Source organism: Silene latifolia, chromosome 7 (assembly GCF_048544455.1).
Source record: "Silene latifolia isolate original U9 population chromosome 7, ASM4854445v1, whole genome shotgun sequence".
Classification (NCBI taxonomy): Eukaryota; Viridiplantae; Streptophyta; class Magnoliopsida; order Caryophyllales; family Caryophyllaceae; genus Silene; species Silene latifolia.
In genome coordinates, this window is record NC_133532.1 from 14,735,857 (window position 1) to 14,757,808 (window position 21,952).

The 21,952-nt window shown below is 36.9% G+C and overlaps 2 protein-coding genes across 2 annotated transcripts; both read left to right on the forward strand.

The window, feature by feature from the left end:
- Positions 1 to 3,294: 3,294 nt before the first annotated feature.
- On the forward strand, positions 3,295 to 16,912 carry LOC141591818 (putative GTP diphosphokinase RSH1, chloroplastic). The gene is made up of 24 exons (XM_074412299.1): positions 3,295 to 3,734; positions 3,890 to 4,092; positions 5,808 to 5,978; positions 6,902 to 6,967; positions 7,055 to 7,147; positions 7,224 to 7,355; positions 7,477 to 7,572; positions 7,650 to 7,727; positions 7,808 to 7,879; positions 9,175 to 9,282; positions 9,586 to 9,683; positions 10,244 to 10,304; positions 10,411 to 10,473; positions 10,576 to 10,632; positions 10,736 to 10,837; positions 11,120 to 11,272; positions 11,385 to 11,516; positions 11,624 to 11,710; positions 11,785 to 11,856; positions 13,360 to 13,446; positions 13,802 to 14,225; positions 15,575 to 15,636; positions 15,727 to 15,795; positions 16,459 to 16,912. The coding sequence occupies exons 1-24, from the start codon at positions 3,707 to 3,709 to the stop codon at positions 16,543 to 16,545; spliced, it is 2,601 nt and encodes an 866-aa protein (XP_074268400.1). The 5' UTR covers positions 3,295 to 3,706; the 3' UTR covers positions 16,546 to 16,912.
- Positions 16,913 to 18,480: 1,568 nt separating this feature from the next.
- Positions 18,481 to 19,086, forward strand: LOC141589762 (putative mitochondrial protein AtMg00310). Its single transcript, XM_074410387.1, has one exon. It carries the CDS (start codon positions 18,481 to 18,483, stop codon positions 19,084 to 19,086), a length of 606 nt encoding a protein of 201 aa, XP_074266488.1.
- Positions 19,087 to 21,952: the final 2,866 nt, after the last annotated feature.

A 21,952-nucleotide genomic window follows, 5' to 3' on the forward strand; every position in this document is an offset into this window, starting at 1 on the left:
AATGTCAGTCGTGACTGGAATGTCAGGAATAGGAATGTCGTCCTCTTCCTCTTCGTAGGACCGATCGACTGTCTCTGTTGAGCTCGCCGTTTCGACGTCAAGTATACTCAAGTCTTCTACTTGACCCACTTCTTGATTAAATTTCCAAATGCAGCGAAAAGTCTTTTCGGTTCGGGATCAAAAGGAATAATCTCGGACCTATTAGACACTGGGCATAAACGGAACTAACAAGAAAAGTGTGAGAACGGTCTCAAGGAACCAGGTTCCCTGAGACAAAAAGACAAAATAAACAGAAACAAACTAAACAATTGTTGCCTCCCAAGAACAACGGCGCCAAATTTGATGTGGCTAAAGTCGTATCACCAAACCAAAGTAAATCTATCTCAGGACTAACAAGAATAGCTAGCAGTAAGACAGGTATCGAATCCACAGGGAGGCGGTAAAAGCTAAATCTGTAAGTATTTAAACTGTCTAAAAGTAACCGATTTCTGGGGGTTTGTTTTGTTTTGATCTAATAAACTAATTGCAAGTAATTAAATGAAGGTTTTAACGATAATATTAAAGGTCTAGGACTTCCGGTTCACTAGGTCAATTATTTGGAGATTATTAATCAATTGCTAAATCTATCAAGCTGTTTAAGGTCATAAGATCGGTCGACTCAATTATGCCCTTTAGATCGATTCTAACATGCGGCGCTATAATTAGATACAATCTATTTGATTATCGCAGCCTATATTAATTCTAACCTGGTCGGCGATAGGATCAATTCGCTACACTAATTAATAACTCAGGCCTCAAGTTAATTAACTAGAAGAAGTACAATAATCAAACAACAACTTAAGCGATATCAATAGCAATTAATCAATTTTCCCTTTTTAATTAACCTAGATCCCCTTCATCCTAGATGAGGAGATTAGCTACTCATAATGATAACAACAACAACAATGATTAAGAATGAAAACATGATTGAAAGCATGGAACAATAATTGATGAACATAAAACGATGAACGATTAATTAATGAGGAAAGATTAGTACCGTCACAAGGAAGAAATTAGGGTTCTAAGAAAGTATCCAGCAGTATGAAAGTAAATTAAAACGTAGTCTAACAATAAAACATGAGTTTCTAATTTATAACAAAAGATAATCGTTTTAGGAAAGTCCGGAAATAAGTCTGCCAGAGAGGATCCTCGATCGAGCCATAGGTGACTCGATCGAGGACAGCTTGCTCGATCGAGTCAGAGGTGACTCGATCGAGGATCTTGCTTTACAGGCTATTTCTTCTCTTCTTTCTCTTTTAGCCTTCATGCTTCCTCGTTTCTCGTGTCGTGCTTCGTGTATTCTACTATGCCGTCTCCGCCATGCTAATCTTAGCTTGATCATACTCATAACGAGTCATTTCTGCATCAAAACACAAAATAGCGGCAGTATCGACAATTCATTGAAATAAGGCATATAAATGATATAATAGGCACGAAACGGTATGTAAAATGGTATAAAGGGAGCTATAAAAGTATATATAAAAGTGATACATCAAACTTCGGGGACGAAGTTCTTTTTAAGGAGGGAAGACTGCAATACTACTGATTTTATAGGCTCGTACTCGACCGAGTATGACCTACTCGGTCGAGTAGTATGTGTCGTGGAGTCTGTTTGGCTACTGCCGAGGAATACTCGGCCGAGTATGATGAATACTCGACCAAGTAGAGGATACTCGGCCGAGTATACTCTATACTCGACCGAGTATCCGACCCGTGAGTGATATTTCAGCGGTTTGATTCGGGAGTAATTAGAAGTTATATAACTTCGATAATCAGTTTCTAAACATCATTTTACAAAACCTAATCAAACGTACGACGCTCTAATCACTCCCAATCTCTCCTCTATGTATGTTTGGACTATCTTAGCAATCACATTCAATCCTTCATCCTTTCGTCGATAAGTCTCTATTCCCATGATTGTTGATGATTAATTTTAGGGTTTGTCTTTAATCATGAATTGAGGGAAATGGGTTTTGCAGTTAGTGATTGAAATTATGTGACGATGTGGTATTTGTTATGCATTTGTATGGTTGATTGCAGCGTAAGCGGATTGCGAAAAGGTAGAGTTTCCTTACTCAGTTACTGTTAATTGATTTAAGATTGTGTTTGTATTGTAATTGTTGTTACCTGCTGATCATCGGAGTATGGGTGTTGTGGTGACGGCGGTGATGTGGTCGTGTTGTGACGGTTGTGGTATTGTGACAGCTGTGATGCTGTGGTGTGTGTGATTGTGGTGAAGTCACTTGCGGGAGTGACTTCACACCCTAATTCGCCCTCCGTGGAACCCGTCACGGGAGGGGATGTGCACATTAAGGGACAGGGATTGATAGTCGCTCGTTGATGAGCTGGACTTGGTGGGGATGGGTGCGGTCCCCCACCGTGAGTGGATTACATTGCGATGGGGTAATCCGGCAGGCTACACACTTCGGTGTGTAGTTAGTTACTGTGGAGGATGATCAGTCGGTTACATTATTTGTTTGTCTTATCTTGATTGAATGGTACTGACCCCGTGTTGTTGTTTTGTAAAATCTGCGGTGATCCATTCGGGGATGGTGAGCAGATTATGACAGGTAATGCAAATGTTTAGCTATGGGGCAGTCATCACTTCGAGTCTAGCTTCCGCTGTTATGAGTTTAGCTGTCTTTGATTTCAGTTGTATTGAGTTCCTTACACTTTTATTTAGAATTGGGCTGAGATTATGTAATCGTTAAACTCTTTATACTTTAATAAAGTTGTTTTGGATTGTTACTTTTGATATACTAACATCGGACAACCGAGATGGTAACAGCCTCTCATGCTAGGGTAGTCCTTGGTAAGGTACCTTGGTATGAGGGGGTGTTACAGGAATGATTAAAAGAGATAAACAAACACCAACAAAGGGATTCATTTGCTTTGATTCTCTTTCACTTTCCTGAATACCCTCAATCAAGCGCCTCCTAAGGCTATCTGGTAGCAGTTAATAAGATTACCTTGTAAAATAATCCAAAAATCAAAATGCAACCAGCCTAGTCAGTGGCGAGCCGACTAATTCACCGACAAATTTGTCGGAATAAAACTAAGGGTCACGTAAATAAATATTTTAATAGAATATAGAATAGAAATCAATCATATGCGAAGTATATTAAAAGTATACTTATCTTGTACAATTTGAAATATCCTAAATTATTTAGGGTTTACGGAGTTTGTTTGAACCCGAATTCCAAACATAACAATTCAAAAGACAGATTGTACTAGAGCTATAGACCAAACAGTCAAAATAACCATGTGTAATTGTCTACCCAATTTATCAAAACAAACTTCCTAACCACAAAACAAAACACCAAACCTAAATTAGTCGTCAATCAAAACTAAGCAAGCAAAAAATGAACCACAATTTATACACCTTCCCATGATAATTATATCTCCCATATCCTTCAACACCATACACCTCTTATGTTCTCCTCTCATTCCCTTCTCCAACCAAACGCTCACCTTATCAAATATCAATCCAACACACACATAGTCACATACACAACACAAACACACACCTTATTATCCATTAACCAACAACAAATACACACTACTCCACTAATCTATCAACTTCCTTAATTTATTCACTAAATTAATCGCGCTAATTCCTCTTCCTTCGATGTTCTCTTCGATTCTCGATGCTTCGCTGTAGATTTCTATGGCGTCTTCTCCATCAACTCTCTCAGGTACTAATTCAATCATCTTCTTCGCAAATTCCGTAATCTTCTTGTTTTACTCGATTTTTTGAGGTTTTTTGGTCGATTATGCGAATTCTGTCGTAATTCTCGTAATTGAATGGTGATATATTGATATGTGTGTTGAATTGTTGAATTTTGTGTAGTTTCGGTTGAATGCGTGAGCGTTTGTAAGCTAAAACCATGGCGAGGAGGCGGCGGTGGTGGAGGAGGAGATTGTAGCGTGTATTCTTGTGCGTGGAAGGCGCCTAGGGTTCTTACTGGTTCTTTGGCGAGTACTACGCAGTGTTCGTTGTCGTCTTCGTCTTCGTTGTTCTCGAGTGGTCAGAGGATTAATCGGTATAGATATGTAAGTGAACTTGTTTTATGACATTTTTAGGTGATGATATTGATTCTGATGCTAGGAAATGGTGTGGTTATAATGTTAGTTTTTCTTTTGGTTCAATTCGAAAGTTTTGTTGTAGTAATTGATTGTGAAAAATGTTGTAGTAATTCGAAAGTTTTGTTGTAGTAACTGTCTAACTGATTGAGAAAAAATGTTGTTTAATAAAAATGAAATTGATATTTGAAATAGATGATTTAGGAGCGATAGTTGGAATATGATACTAGAATTGGGAAGGTGAATGGATACATAAGCATATTTGCCGGTAGTTAGTTAGAAGGTTGATGAACCTTTGTTTAGTTCTGAGTAAGATGGAAATGAAATTGATATTGAAATATAGTCCGTATGTTTTAGGAGTGATAGTTGGAATGTTATACTAGAATTGGGAAGCTTTAATGGGATATAGAAGCGTAGTTGCCGTAGTTAGTTAGAAGGTTGATGAAGATTTAGTTTCATTTGGAGTAGTATTGTGAAGAATTCGGCATGTTGTTTGAGATTATTCCATTGTGTCATGATTGTGAGAATGTGACACGTTTATCATTTTTACCTACAAATCAACTCAGCTAGAAATGTAATATAGCCGATGCAAGGATTTGTTTGTTCTTTTGCTACGTATTGACGTTATTGGTGAAGGCAGAAAATTTAATTAGAAGTACCCATTGCTTTGGCTCACAATGAAGCTAGAAAACAACTATTGCCAAAAGTATAACCGAAAGAATGTGTAGTCCCTGAAGAGATACGGGAATTATGCAACAAAAGATACCTAACAGGACACATTTCTATAATTGCTTGCCCTATTTTCTACTAACCAGGTCATGAAATTTAATGGTAAGAAATCTACTATGGAAACAAGACACCCTCACTGCTTTTTACATATAGGATCAACAATTAAAGAAGGAATAAATGCTTCCTTGTCCGAAGATAGTTATTCCTACGCACGGCACACTGCATGCTACTCTAAAGATTGCCATAAATGTTTATTCTACCTAGGATCATAGTCCGACAAAAGCCACTTACTTTCGATGGAGATTCAGATTTCCTAATGTGTTTCATCACCAATCCATAGTTAGTAGAATTGGTCTGGTGAGAGATGTCGTTAAATATTTAAAAGTAAAATCACTTGGACGATATTCAATATCCAAATTGTCAATTGAACGATATTCAATATCGAAAGTAAGACCTTATCTCATCTATCTTCTACTCATAAGAAGACCATTTCAAATGGAGATCCGATAAATGCCCGGTCAACTCGTAGATAATTTAGACAGTGGCATTTTTTAATAAATGAAGACAACATCGGGCATGTGCTGAAAGACCAAACATTATTTCCCGAATGGAGCTATGTCTTCTAAGTTCTGTCTACGAAAGTATGAGAAAATGTTGTCCACTATTCAGCCGTGTGTTCACTTCTTGACTATGAAAAAATAGCCTGAAAATTTGTATCGGGCTATTTTTTCTTGATATTGTTCTATTATAGTATGAAATTTGCTAACAAAGGGCTTTACGTTTTTGTATCTCTACTTGTTAGAAACATAAATGTTTTGCACTTTTGTTATTTTTTGTTTACTTCCATCCTTCTCTGTTTTTTTGCTTGCAGCCTCTTGCAAGTTGCTATGACTTTTATTATTCAATATAATGTTAGATTACACCGCTCCTGACTATGTGTTTGCTATTTTAACCAGAGATCGAGGGTTGGAGGCAGTGATTGGTTTGGAGATTTCTGCTTCAAGGATTTGGGTCAGATCTTTAGTTTTAGCTTGGAAGGTCTTAGTTCTAAAAGATGGAAATGCGAGTGTTCTTCATCTTCTGATTCAGGCTCTTTTGATGATATTTCGGCTGAATATTTGTGGGAGGTATGCATAAAACACAAACCAAATTTATATTAGTGATAACATTTCTTCGTCAAGGCATAGAGGTGATATGATTACATAGTGATTCGTTAGTCCGTAAACACACTTTGCTGGTGAGACCCTCAAAATTTCGCATTCCTTATTAATTTTTGAAATTGTTCTCTCAAAAGAAGTGATCGTCATGAAAGGAAAGAGTAAATACTAAATTACTAATTCATGTTTGGCATTGATGTGGATCACGTAGAAGGATTGGAGTTTGCAGCGGAAAACCAAATAACAAAGAATAAGTTTGATAATTGATTAACGACCGTTAATAAATTAGCAAAGGAAAAAGATGAACCGTTTTTTGACTTTTGTGCAAACTCAACCAAGTTCTAAAGTTGAACAACCGTTCAAGGGGATTAAATTCTCAATTCAGTAATTCAAGTCTATACAAAATAATAAAAGAGAGTAGTATTTTATTACAATGCATAAAGGCTAAAGCCTTCCTTAAAGGAATAGCCTACTAGGATTAGGAAACTTAGAAATAACCTACTCGGCTTAAGAAAATAGTTTTTCACCTATTAGAGTTAGAAAACTAAAAATTAAACAAAGGAAAGAAATCTATCGTCTAAAACCGTCCTGGACGCGCCCCAACAGTTCCTCGCGCCCACAATCTGGTTCCTCAGCCCAAATTCGTCTTCAGATCGCGACTCCTTTTCCATGCTGAGTTCACAATCCAATTCGCTTCGGCTTGGATTCTCCTCCATTGATACACCTCGAACGTAGTCTATAACAAAGCAATGTCTCCCTTCAATTAAAGGACTATACATCTATATGTTTATTATAATTTCTTCTCTGTTCCTTTTGGAACAGTCTTTGTTTTTATTATGTCTGTTATTAGCTTGGTCTAAATATTTTATGTTCTACTTTCTAATTGCTCTCAGGATCTTTTACCCGCCATTTCGTACCTGCCTGTCGGTGAACTCAATCTGGTTCAGAAAGCTCTCAAGGTATCAGTTATGTGTTAGTTCCCTTTGTCACCGAGGAATAATTTATTTCGAATTGCTGGTTTGAAGTCCTATAGTTGATTTCTACAGCTAGCTTTTGATGCTCATAATGGTCAAAAGAGGCGGAGTGGAGAGCCCTTCATCATCCATCCAGTTGAAGTTGCACGCATACTAGGCGAACTTGTAAGCTGGCACAAGCTTTTATTTTTTCTCATTTTATTTTGCGAGGCTGTTTTATAGATTGTGGTTATGATCCTAGGAATTGGATTGGGAGTCTATTGCGGCTGGATTACTGCATGATACAGTTGAAGATACAAATGTTGTCACTTTTGAAAGAATTGAGAAGGACTTTGGTTGCACTGTTCGTCGTATTGTAGAAGGGGAGACCAAGGTGCATCTAACAGTTCACAGCGACTTATAATCAATATTTGATTGTGGTAAAAGTGCAAAGCTACTGTATCAATATGTATTTGTCTCTTACTTCAGTTTTTGTACGATCATCTTATATTCAGGTATCAAAGCTGGGGAAGTTGAAATACAAGAATAAAACCAGTTGTGATGTCAAAGCTGATGATTTAAGACAGATGTTCCTGGCAATGACTGAAGAGGTGATGGACACCATTTACTTGTAGCTCTAACTTTCAAAGTGTATTTCATTAACTAATAATTGAATCTTCTGCTTCAGGTTCGCGTCATTATTGTCAAATTAGCCGATAGATTGCACAATATGCGCACACTTTCACACATGCCTGCTCATAAGCAGGTAATGTGATAGTTTGGTTAGTGGGTTGGATACTTTCTACGTGTATTTTCTGTAATCATTAACATTTTTATTATATCTAGGCAAGTATAGCTCTGGAGACGCTGCAGGTGTTTGCCCCTCTGGCAAAGCTGCTAGGAATGTACCAGATTAAGGTATGTGTAGATTCAAAATCTCTGTCATTTTGTAGCTGTTTGTTAGCCACAATTTGACTTGTTTAATACGGAGTATTAATGTGCATCATCTTGCCTCTACTTATTGAACTTACTGTTACAGTAGAGCCTCGTTTGGCCTTCCTGTGTCAGCTACTAGGCTACGTAATTAACTAATTATGGATATATCCCTTGCAAGACTCTTGTGTGCATACAAGTTTCTCATCCTTGAAATTTGGCAAAACCTCGATTAGTATGTTTCCCACCTGCTTGAAATTATAGGTTAAATTCTTATCAAACTCTGGTCAATTTGTGTGCTTATATACCATATGTGTCATTTTATTTCAGCCATCTTTTTGTCCTTGGTTCCTTTTCTGTGAATCACAATAGTTTCTCCCTTGAGTTTTATGTACAATAGTTGCTACTCTTGAGTTTAGAGATTATCTTACAAGGAATGTCATTTTCTGGAGATAATATATGTAAAATATTCATGCATTCAAGTTCTATTCCTCCCGTTATCTGCGATGGTTCTTTCTGCGTACTAAACTTATGAGTGGAGTAAAAGCGTGTCTTATGATAGATATATTGGGATTCTATCGAATTAAATATGTTCTGAAGCTTGTCTCTGTTTTTCATGTTGTTTTTCAGCTTGATTTTTCTATCTTATCTGTGGCCTTTATGTATATATATGTGGCTCTATTTAAACGAATACTGAGCACTGTCCATTTTGTTGATTTGAGTCTAAAAGCATAATAGATGTCTTTAGAAAGGAATGTATCAGGACAAGTCATGAGATGAATGGCGAGCTTTGTTTTTTCTAGCGTCGGTTGAAATTTGGCTAACAACAAGGCCATTTGTATAGGCTACTGGTAAATATTGTTTAAAAAATAATCTCTCCTATTCTATTTGTTGTTCCCTCTTTCCTTTTCCATTCAATTCAGGTTTTGTTCCCTCTTTCCTTTTTTGGACAACTTTGTGTGGTCCAAAATCAATTTGATGTGGGTTTATGTGTATTGTTTGATCCAAATTGATTACCTTATTTCTTATGCCCAAAAGAAAGGGGAACAACAAATAGAGTAGGAGGGAGTATTATTTATCAGTCTCGCTTTACAGGATTCCAATAGCCCAGTGCTTCAAAGGCACCTGTTTATGGCTAGTTTTTTCCATATCTGTCATGATATAGGCGCTTGCCTGAGTTTTCTGTTCTTACTTCTTCTGAAATCCTTATAACTGTCTTTCTCTTTTACTATGGAATCATAAGTTCTGAGCATTTGGTTGTTTCTTGTCTGGTGCTGCAGTCCGAACTTGAGAATCTATCGTTCATGTACACAAATACTCAGGACTATGAGAAGATCACTAAAAGGGTTGCTGAGCTTTATGAAGATCACAAAAAAGAATTGAATGAGGTGATTATTTCTACTGCTGCTTACTGTAGACATGAGAACTTATTCTATAACTTTGTAGAAATAACCAATGTAATCTATAACTCTGTTCTTGGTGAACCAGTTCAGCCTCCCTTTAGGTTCTCGACGACTCACGCAATATACATAATATCTATTTTATTGCTAGAATTCTGTTGGGAGTTGTAACTCTTGGAACTCTTGGAAAGTTATGATTATTTTGAAGGCTGCATGAGAAGTTGAGGAATATATTGTAATTATGACTTGTTTCATTCTTATTGTTCATAGTACACTTTTCCTTCTTTCCAGGCAAACAAGATTTTGGTGAAAAAAATTGAGGAGGACCAATTCTTAGAACTTGTTACTGTCAGAACTGAAGTGCGTGCTGTAACGAAGGAGCCATACAGGTCCAAGAGCTTTGTCTTTGTTGTACTGAAATTGCTGTTGCGTCAAATCTTCAACACGTTTTCAATTAGACCGATGTTATTTTGTGCTAAAAAAATATTTCAGCGATGCGTTTTTTTTTAAAGTTGTGTTGCTAACATAGAGGTAGGGCTGTGTACATCCGACTCTCCCTTTACCCACAATAAAAAATTGATGCATGTTAGTTAAGTGGAGGAAATGATATCGCTGTAGATGAGAGGTCATGCTTCATGGAAATGCTCGTCTGTTTTGATTTTGTGTGCTCCATTTGACATTTAAACATTTCAATAGAATTGCCATAGTGTTCATGGTGCTAGAGCTATCATTTTTGTTGTATGGCAGATCCTCAGGGCTTTTTCTCATTATAGCCGAGTAGCTTTAAGATTGTAGAATCACTATTCACGTCTAATTGTTTGTATTCATAGTTATATTCAGCATGTTGATAGAGCATGACTGAAAATGACTTTTTTTTTTCTGATTTTCTTTAATGCATTTTCCTCGTGTCTGTATTATTTTATTGAGCTTGTGTATTTTGTTTATGTAGCATCTATAAAGCTGTAACTAAAGCAAAAGTTTCAATCAGTGAGGTCAACCAGATTGCTCAGGTGTGTAGGATTGGTTTTAGGATGTTATCTTATATACAGGTCGCTAAATCAATTTAAGGAACCATTTATCTCTAACTATAGATTGCGGGTTACTTTCTTTTTTCAGCTCCGAGTTATAATAAAGCCAAAACCTTGCATTGGAATTGGCCCTCTTTGCAATGCTGAACAGGTTAGTATCTGTATTTTTCTCAGTTGTACAAAAGCGTTTGCCCGACATATCGACTTATTTAGTATTTACTACTAAAAGATCTTCTTGCTCTGAATTATGCAGATATGCTATCATGCTCTTGGCCTTGTCCACAGTATATGGACTCCAATTCCTCGATCTGTGAGTCTTTTGATCTCTATATGATAGGGCCTCTTTATCAAATTCAACGGAAGTTCCCTTGTCCTCACATTCGTTAATTTTCCTTCATCTTCATATAAAACAGGTGAAAGATTACATCGCTACCCCAAAGCCTAATGGCTACCAAAGTCTGCACACAACTGTCATTCCATTTCTTTACGAGAGCATGTTCCGTTTAGAAGTTCAGGTTACTCTCTAACTTTTACTTTTCTTCTGGACATGTCTTTCGCATCACTTTCGATGTCGTCCATCATAATATCACGTTGACTGTGTGCGTGCTTATTGCTTCATCTGTCTCGTGTAAACTGTCTCAAAGTTGACATTGCCGTCTGTAACTCTAGCTTGCATTTGCAAGATCTTTGTTTCTCACATTTATCTAGAGAATTGAAGGTCTTAGCTGTTATAATGCCTGCAGTTCTCACGATACACTTCTTTACCTTTATTCTTTTACATTCTTTCATATTTTCAGATAAGAACAGAAGAAATGGATTTGATAGCTCAAAGAGGCATAGCGGCACACTATTGTGGGAGGGTGTTGACTGATGGTATGGCTGCGCATTTGATGCCCAGATATTCAATAGGGAAATCAGCCTGTTTTAGAAACAACAATGTTGCTCTCAGGGTATTGTTTATATTCTTTATTTTGATTTGTTATTAAAGTACCTTTTTTGTAGAATACTTTCATTATAAGCACCCCACTGATCACGTGATTGATGGCTTCTTTATTGCTCTAGATTGGCTGGCTTAATGCAATCAGAGAATGGCAAGAAGAATTTGTTGGCAACATGAGTTCTAGGGAGTTTGTGGATGTCATAACTCGTGATCTTCTAGGTAGCCGTGTCTTTGTATTTACACCACGTGGAGAGGTATAAAGTGTTAATTATATGTATATGAGATTATTTAAACCATATTAAACAAATTGTTTTTATTTGTTTCTTTGTTGCGATACCTAATTTGTTTGTTGGGCTGGCAGATAAAAAATCTGCCGAAGGGAGCAACTGTTGTTGATTATGCATATATGATACACACAGAAATTGGAAACAGAATGGTGGCTGCAAAGGTATCCCTTCAGATGAGTTAAACTTGAGCACCAATATTTAAAAATTGTGTCATCAGTGGGCTATTTTTTACTAGGTTAACGGAAATCTTGTTTCTCCAACACACGTACTTGCCAATGCAGAAGTTGTGGAGATAATAACATACGATGTAAGCTCCCCCTCCCCCTCCCTCCTCTCCATCTCTCTATGTGTGTGTGTCCCCCTTTCAAGTCTTAATTTAGAAATGTCAAGTATTGTGGTATGAATTACATACATCCGACCCCCTTATACACCACAGTCAGGAGTACCTATAAGATACTGGGGTAATGATGTTGTGCCGTTGTGGCAGTATCAGAGAGGTCTTTCATTATCATGTTTTCATGTGTAGCCGGGTAGGTCTCTTAGTTCGTTCCAAAACTTTTTTATATGCGTGTCACCTTAATAGTGTCTTTTTTGTACATAGGCATCACCCATTCACCCCCTTTATATCCCTTAATTAATAGTATGTCTCCATGAAAAGAAAGGTTATTTTTAAGCTTTTAAACCCAGTGGCCCAGTTATCTGGAAATTAAGGTTTAGTGAAGTAAACTGAAGCAGACCTATAAGGCTATAGAAGATTCTGTGAATGGTTAAGATACTGTCTATGGATAATAGAAAAGGCTGACTTTGTGATTGCAGCAGTTAATTTAGTTTTGTTAAAATTCACATGAATTAAGATATTATCTGTGAACTGCATTTGTATTTGGAATATTTTGAAGCAAAAACGGATCCTCTTTCTCGGTAGGGTATACCTTGTATCACTGCATACAACAACATTACCCCAGTGGCCCAGTGCCTCAATGCCTCCCTTAAATTGTGGGGTCGAAGATGTCGGATGTACGCAACCTTACCCTTGTGTTAGCAACATAAAGAGGTTGTTTATGAATTACCAAAGGTTGAGTATAAATATGAAAATTGGGGTATTGTGGGTTAATATATTGCTTTCAAATAATTTCACTTAGGAGTTATATTTGAACTATTTTTTTCCCCACTATTTGAAAAATAATGCTTGATGAAGCAAAGATATATTCTACTGAACGTCTTAAATAACATAAGTGGAAGCCTTTATTAGGTTTTACTCTATGATGGTCCAATTATCGATTAGGGATGTTCGTATTAGATATCGCTTTGGGAATTGATTATGGAGCTCGCCGTGACTGTCACAGCTTGGTCTCTGTCTTTGCGCGATAAATGCGTCCGATACCTCCTCAAAATGTGGTCCTGGTAGCGCGGTGACCTCAAAATGTGGTCACAGTAGGGTGGTAACCTGAAAACCATGATAATTCAGTCATAATTCAGTGTCGTGGCTGGTATAGTGGTATTAGATGCCATAGAATCATAAATGAGCCAGTAGGCTTACTCTCTTTGTGCGGAAACAAATTAGATGTTGTAGAATTTCTATCAACTGACATATTATAAGTGAACTGATTTTGTTGTTTTTGAATCTGAATCTTTCCTTTAGGCAGTTTATAATTAATGTCAAACTCTCTCGTAGTATCAGAAATTTATCACAGTTTAGTTCTGCTTCATGTGCGTAGCCTGCTTATATGTTTCTTCAGCTCTGCTGGTTTAGTACATACACCAGTCATCAAACTAATTTGGCTGTGCTATGGTGTCTAACGGCATGTCTCAGGCACTTTCAAGTAAATCAGCTTTTCAGAAGCACAAGCTGTGGCTGCAACATGCCAAAACCCGCAGTACTAGGCACAAGATTATGAGGGTGAGCTCGCTGTAAACTTGTATGTGAAACTGTTACTCCCTCCATCCCATTTATATTTTATATTGTCCTAATTGACTTTAATGGTCAAACAATGTTGACCTTTATCGATATTTTCTCATAATATACAGTAGTTTACAACTTTTCAAAAACGAACATATGGAAATAGTTGGTGTGATAAATCAAACATCCAAATAGACGTTATATGTTGGGAAATTAATGGTTAAAGTTGACATATGTTGACCAACAAAGTCAAATGAGGACAATAAATTTCGGTTGGAGGTAGTATACTCTCTCTAGAGCATCATATTAATTTTAAGATTTTTTTTTTTTTTTTTTTTTTTTTTTTTTTTTTTAGTTTTTGAGGGAGCAAGCCTCATTGTCTGCTGAAGAAATTATGACTGATTCAGTTGGAAACTTTATTGCTGATGCTGATAAGAAAGATGTAGTTGAGGAGAGTTCTGATCTTTCCAAGATGAGTGAGATCTTTGAGGCATTGCTTTCTAGAAGCTCGGAAGATCTTCTCCCACAGAATGGTGCTATTCAACTCCCAAAGGTAAATGGGAAACACAATAAGCAAGTGGAGAAATCAAGCTTGAAGGAGTGGGGGCAATTATGGTCTCGAGATAATGATGTTGCTAAGACGATATTTGCTAACAAGGCAAGGCCCAGGGAAGTTTTGCCTGGTCTCGAGTGTTGGCAGAGTAGCAAAATTGCTGCTTGGCACAGTCTTGAAGGAAATTCTGTTGTATGGCTCTCTGTTATTTGTATTGATAGGAGAGGTAAATTTTCATTTCTCTCTCTGGAAATGTTTTCTGAAGTTTCTTAGCTTCCTGTTTAATCATTCTATCCCCGAGCATTGCGTATGTGCTTGTTGATATCAAGTTAGTTAAAAGGTCCATCACTGAGGTGATCTTGATAGTTGTGAATTTGGCGAATAAAGTATAGTACTTTCATTCTTCTGCTTGTTCGAGTCCATTTATATTTAATAATTTCAAGAAGCCGAGGATTAACCTTTAAAAGCGGATAACCATGGAAAGCTCCTGGCATAACATACTGAAGTAGGCAGATGAAATATGGGGAATATGTATTTGGGAAAGGAATAAGTTTTTTCTGTCTATCTTTGATGGCATTTATTACTCCTTTTGCGTATAATAGAAATTGGCTTCTTAGAGCAGTAGCAACAATATGTTTTGAAGGGAGATCTAACTTAGGCACAAATTTACCTTGTTGTGGGATGTAGTTTGCAGAATTTCACCCATAGATGTCCCCACAGATAAACGCGTTCGTGACTTCGTTCTGTAAGGAAGATAGAGATGGAAGGAATGGGAAGAATGAGGGAAATACATGAGGTGAGGCGTTTGGTGCAGAGTGAGCTATGCTTTAAGCGTGTAATTCATTGATGGAAATTGTGGGTGACTAAAAACGGAGGATGAATGACATATAAGGCCTATGAAAACCAAATCCTTTGCCCATACTTCAATGTAGATAATTCAACATTGACAACCCCATTTATTTGCAGAGAAACCCATTTATTTGTTCAGAATATTTCTGTACAATTTCCATGCGCATTATATAATTAATACTCCGTGATTTATTATATTGAAAAACTGTGTACAAGTAGGTATTACGAGACATGTGTACAGTTTATATTATACGTAGTATTTAAGTCATTTTAAAACACTTGCATCAAGTATGTATTGTTATGGTAAAAAATAGAGTTAGTGATTTGTAGGACCCATTTAAGAACTAGAAAGAACTTCATTGTTGATATCGGGTTTTCAAAAGTTTGAGTTTTTTGTTGAATGAAATGATGTGAAGAATAATCCTGAAAGAATCTTTGTCGTTGCTATTGCTCTTAAAAAGGTCTATGCCTCTTTTCAATGAACTCCTGTGTTTAGTTAAAATTCTTTTGGAAACTCTTTTATAGAGGATAGAGTACGTCCGACTGGTGAAGTTGAGATGTTACGGTGGGTCCTGTGACTTGGCATGTGTGGTCCCAACTCCCTATGAGCAGTCTATAAATAAATAAAAGAAAATTGTATAGCTGTTTACATTAATGTCTTTGACTGATTCGGTGCCACTTTTACGCCTGTGGGTTCTGAACTACTCTTGAAAACATAAATTTCAGGTATAATGGGTGAAGTGATAACAGTTTTGGCATCGTTGGGCTTTTCAGTGTGTTCTTGCGTGGTAAGGCAGTCTCTGGCCTCTGCTTGCTTCTCATTACTGAAATTTTGGAGTTGCAAGTTTAACTTGCTGTGTGTACTAATTGACCTGCAGGCTGAAATTGACCGAGGAAGGTGTATGGGAGTCATGCTGTTTCACATTGAAGGAAGCACCGATAATATGGTATGTTGTTTATAGCTTATTTATAGAAGTTAGATGTTTCATGCATGCTACTTGTTCCCTTAAGTGTGTGCGCGCTTCTATATTGTGAAACTCTGTTATTTCAACACCTCACTTTGTTTATGTGCCTCTTGCCTGGTCTCCAGCTGTCTGACACTTTATTAAGTATTAAAATATACAACTGTTTCACAAGACGGTAGTGTCCGACCCTTACTACTATGTAGAGGCAGACACTTGCATCGCGTCCTAGTAACATAGTTGTGAAGTATTGATCAATAAAACAAGTCTCAATCTATGTTACTCAGACTCGTCTACTCGTATCCGACAAAATACGTATCGGAGTATCTGATACGGCTATTTTGTGCGGAAGTTTCAATATTTTGGTCTAAAATGAAGTATCAGAGTATCTTATTGTATCTGACAAAATAAGTATCGGGTACGGAATACGGCAACTAAGTGAAGTATCAGAGTAAACATAGGTCTCAATGCAATTTTCATCAAGGGCCATTTTAGCCTCTCCTTGTAGAATCAATCGTAGTTGTCAGGTTGCTTATCATCGACCCCTTTATTAAGTTTATCCTTCCGAAGGCGAGAGCTGTTTAGGCATTGGGATATCGGTTTAGCTTCCAAGCCAGGAAAAAAGCTTCTAATCTTTTTTATTTCCAGGTTGACGCATGTGCAAGGATTGATCTTATATTTGGTGTTCTGGGATGGTCTGTGGGTTGCAGTTGGTTAAACCCGTCTGAGCAATAGTGAAACTCTAGTATGATACATGTACATTCTAGAACATTCAAAAAGAAGGGTGAAGGAAATCATGATTTGGTGCTGATCATGGTCTTTTATTGTTTTTTCCGTCGTAGAGTCCTCAATTTGTTGTCGTAGTGTATAGTGTCATATAATCGTCAAGGCTGTGTATATAGAGAAGAGAGTAATAGTTAGGGATAAAGAGGAAAAGAAGGTATACATGACTTCGTCCAGGAAGAGAAGTCGAAACAATAATAAACTAATTCGCTTAGTTCGTTGATGTAATTTTTTCATGAATAACTGCTGAAAATTGCTTCTGTTGTGCTCTTGTATTCTTTGGGATGGTTATACTGTAAATAACGGGTCTCTGGAGTTCATATAATCTCTTGCTCATTTAATCTATCGTTTATTTCCAAGGAAACAACGGTATATACCATGCTTTTCTAAAAGACGGTAACAAGAAATGTTATTTGAGATCCTTCGGTTCTAGTAGACATTTTGCCTCTGGCAGAAAAACTAACAAATAGTGCTAATGTTTGAAGAACATCAAGTTTTGACTGCATTTACGGTTTACCTTTCTCCTTTTTTTCCAGTTTCAGCCTTTGTTTATAAACTTTGTTAATTCATTCAGCGATTTTGGTACAATATCATGGAAGGATTCAAAACAAACTTCCAAATCGCTCTAAAGCTTTGGTGTATCTATTTGATCCGCCATTGTTGGACTTGAAACCGCACTTGCTTCTATATAATTGAGCATGACATCTTGTTGAGCTCGCCTGAGTTCAGGAAGAGATCCGAACCCTGACAAATATACTTATATGTGGCATCAACTAACAAGCATTAAGTTGTCTAAAAATAATAAAAAAAAAAACAAACTAACAAGCATTAAAAAAAACATGGAGTTTCAAAAGGCTTATTTAGGAGAATGTCTTCAATTTTAAGCATCAGCTTAATCGATTACACTATATATGCCTATGGTAGTACCATTTCAATCCATTAGGCAGTTAATTACTTGGTTTTCACAATCTTCTGTCCAATGTTTTATTAGTATTCAAACACCAAGTAATCCTCCTACCTTTTTTCTCACAAAAGCACAAGAACTCAAGAAGCTTAAGCATCCAATTTACATTAAAAACAAAACATTTGTTGTTGACGCCAGTTAGCGATTTCACCTTTTCCTTTGAATTTCCAACTGCTCTTAATCTTTGTAAATCCGGTTGTTTACAAAGAAACTATTGCAAATTTATGATCTCACGCCCTATCATTGTAATTTGTACACCTTATGTCTCATTCATCTCTCTTATCATTTTTATTTTTTGTTGAAAAATCTTTTAATTAAAGATAAACAAATAAAAACCTTATGTAATGTCTTGTACAAATTGGCTTCGAAAGTATTAGTTGGCAGGTTAAAAGGTTATTTGGATGAATTAGTTGAGGTGGAACAAAGTGCGTTTATCCCGAGACGTCTGATTTCGGATAACGCTATTATGGCGTTTGAATGCTTTCACTTTATCAAGTCACATTCTCAGGGACAGAATGGGTATATGTCCTTAAAATTAGACATGAGTAAAGCGTATGATAGGGTGGAGTGGGCCTTTTTGGAGCGGGTTATGGTGAAGATGGGCTTTGCGCCGAGGTGGGTTGAAATGTCGATGCGATGTGTTCGAACTGTAAGTTCGGCTCTTCTAGTTAATGGTGTTGCATCTGATTCCTTCCGTCCGAGACGGGGTCTTCGCCAAGGTGATCCTATTTCGCCGTATTTTTTTATTTTATGTGCCAATGTTTTTCTAGACTAATTTCCAGGGAAGTGGCTAGGAAAAATTTATACGGTGTTAAAATTTGTCGGAATGCTCCTTGTATATCCCATCTTTTTTTCGCGGATGACTCCTTGCTTTTGTGCCGGCTGACAAAAAGAATGTTGATGCTATTCGGGGGGTTATTAAAATGTATCAATCGGCGTCAGGTCAACGGTTGAATTTGCAAAAATCTGAATTGTTTTATAGCCCTAGCACTAGTATGGCTTCGAAGACCAGTTCGGTTCTCCAGGCGGAGGTTGTCTCTGCTCCGGGGAAGTATTTGGGTATCCCAGCGGTTGTTGGACGAAATAAAATGATGGCGTTTAACCCAGTAAAGGAACGTATTTGGAAAAAATTGAAGGGTTGGAAAGAAAAGTTGCTCTCATATTCGGGTAGGGAAATCCTCATTAAGGCAGTGGACCAATCGATTCCCACTTATCATATGGGGCTCTTTAAGTTTCCGGCTACTTTATGCTCCAAAATTGAGGGTAATTTGGCTCGGTTTTGGTGGGTACATAGTAGTGAGAAACGACATATTTTCTGGCTTTCATGGGAAAGGATGTGTTGTGCTAAAAACGATGGTGGTCTGGGTTATCGACATTTTGAATCCTTTAATCTGGCCATGCTCACTAAGCAATTAAGGAGATTATATGATAGACCCCAGTCTCTGGTGGCGCGTTTATTAGCTGCTCGGTATTATCCGACCGGGAATATTATGGACGCTACTATTGGACATCATCCGTCCTTTGTTTAGAGAAGCTTGATGGAAGCGATGCCTGGGTTTCGTAAGGGGAGTAGCTGGCTTCTAGGGGATGGTAAGACCATCAGATTTTGCCATGATCAGTGGGCAAAACAAGCATCAGGTTCCCGTCTGATTTCACCGATTTAACGGTTTGGAGCAGAGTGTTGTAGCGGACTGATTTACGGAGGAACCGAGGAGGTGGAATGAGGAATTATTAAGGCAGCACTTATATGAGTTTGAGGTTAATGAAATACTTCGTATTCCGCTGTATGATGATCATGAGAGTGATCGATTAATTTGGAATCACTCAGAAAACGGAAAGTATTCGGTTAAAACTGGGTATCATTTTTTTAGAAGCCTGAAGGAGAATGATGTTGGGCGTGCATCTACGAGTGTGAGGCCGAAGCTCTGGTCGCGTATATGAAAGTTGGAGTTGCATGGTAAAATTAAAAATTTTGTTTGGAGAGCTTGTAAGGGTGTACTGCCTTGCGGTTTGATTGTGCAAAAACGGGTTCAAGATGTTGATCCTACATGTAAGCGTTGCCATCGTTATGTTGAGAGTGATTCACATGCTTTGTTCGGTTGTGCTTTTGCTCAGAATTTGTGGGAATATGCGGGTTTGGACGAGGAGGAGTGGGGCGGCATTCTGGCAGTGTAGCGGATTGGGTGGATGGGTTCATGGCGAGGCTGAAAGGGGATGAGTTGGGGAAGAGGTTGGTGGTGTTATGGGCTTGTTGGAATGGTAGAAATGAGGACTATTTCGGGGAAGAGCTGTTGATTGGGTGTCGTGTTTTTGACAGAGCACGAAGTATATTGTGAATAAAGCGGTGTGCTATTGGGAGGCGTGGAAGAAAGTTCAGCTAAGTTGTGAAACCGTGGTCGTGTAGTTAGGGAGGAGAGGGCGAAATAAGCAATCCCCTTAAACTAAAAGAATAAGAAATCTGTAAAGTTTTCCCGCCTAAATGAATTAGGCTATAAATGGACTTCATAACATCATATCTACAATTGGGCCATCTTGATCAATTTCGACTTAGGTTATAAATGGGCTTCATTATATCATATCTACAACTGGACCATACTGATTAATTTCATACAATAAATAATTTTTATATACCATTTAAAAAAGGGATAATATTCTTTTAATTTGCATAGACATATTAACGGATATAAATTTACTTATGATATTTTTTTTTTACACCTTAACTTAATATTCATCTTTGCTCCATACTATATGAAAATTTAAATTTTGGTTACTTTTTTTTATTGTTTATATAACGCATTCAGGATATAGTGATATAATTAAAAACAACGTTTTATTAAAACAAAGTTAATAAAATAATTTTAGTAAAACCGACACTCTTATACAGAGTAAAAAGTGTTGAAAAATCTCTTTTCTAGCTCTTAATACAAAATTACTAATAGTAAATTTTATAATAGAAGTTCAAATGTAGTTAAATACCAATAGTATAATTATTAAATTCTCTAATATTCTTATCTAAAAAACCGCGCATTTGCGCGGGATCTATACTAGTTTAGTATTAAAAGTATTATTATTTAGGAATAAGCAATTTAAAATTGCAGCCGGTTATTTTACTTATTTCCTAATTATCGAATAAGAAATATAAGGCAATTGTATTAGCTTTAGGAAAGTCGAGTTTAGGTAAGTTTTGGCGTGTTTTAAGCTGGTTTTGGCTTGTTTAGCAAGTCGGCCTATTAGTATAGATAGGGAGTCAATTGTACTGTTTTAGATATCGAAGATTGAGTTATTGAATAAAAACAGTGAGTTTTTCGTTTACAATTGTAAACATCGGTTCGACGAGTTCGTTTCAAAATTGTTATTGTTTGACGCGTTTTCAAGCATTACCCCGAGTTATAATCAATAGGTCTTGATTATAGTTCACCATTGTTCGATCTATAGGTCTAGATCGCGCAAATATCCCATTGTTTCGATTTCAAGACATATTTCGAAGCAAATATCCTTATTTCATTATTGTTCGTTTTCTATTAAACCGCTTCCGTGCAATTTCCGTATCACTCTTGATCACGATGTTGAAGGCTAGATCTTTTCCTTTGAATTACTTTGGTAGAATTGGGAAAGTCGTTTCTGACTTGGCTAGTTATTTTACTTGCATTCAGTTTAGTTTTATTCGCAGAGAGGGGAATGTCGTGGCTCATGGTTTGGCTCACCTATTACCGTTATCTTACTCGACTCGGTTTTGGGTTGAGTCAGTACCGGAGGCTATTGTTCCGCTTGTACTTATGGATAACATTGGCTTACCATCCTAATATTAATGTTACGTCTGTTTACTTCAAAAAAAACAAATAAATGAGACAGCGACAGTACATCAAAATTATTTAATTTTTTTTTAGAGAGATTATTTAATTATTATATTTAGTTTATAAAACTTATTTATGATTATTTGTTAGTTTACCGAGTATATTTTTACCTTTGTTGTATAAAAATTAGGTATTATAATTACAAAATTATTGATAAATATGTCAAATCATTATTAAAAAAATTACCAAAAAGAATAATTTGTTTGGTATATAATAAATGTTTTTTCCGTATTCGAATTTTGCGTATGTTTGATAGCCTCGTATTACAAAATCCTTTAAAAAAAGACATCCTTTAAGACGTATGTGAAATTTGTGAAATTTTATTATAAGTAGTATTGATTTCGCCGCCACGTACTAAAAGTCTTTTGATTTTGTAAAATTTTCGCACCCCCTATGTTCAATTCCTAGAGCCGCCACTGGTGGGAGTGCAAGTGAAAGAGCGTTGTGAGGTCACAAGCTTATAACCGTCACAAGTAAGACGGGCCGAGTATATTTTTACCTTTGTTGTATAAAAATTAGGGATATTCTACGGTGTACCCTC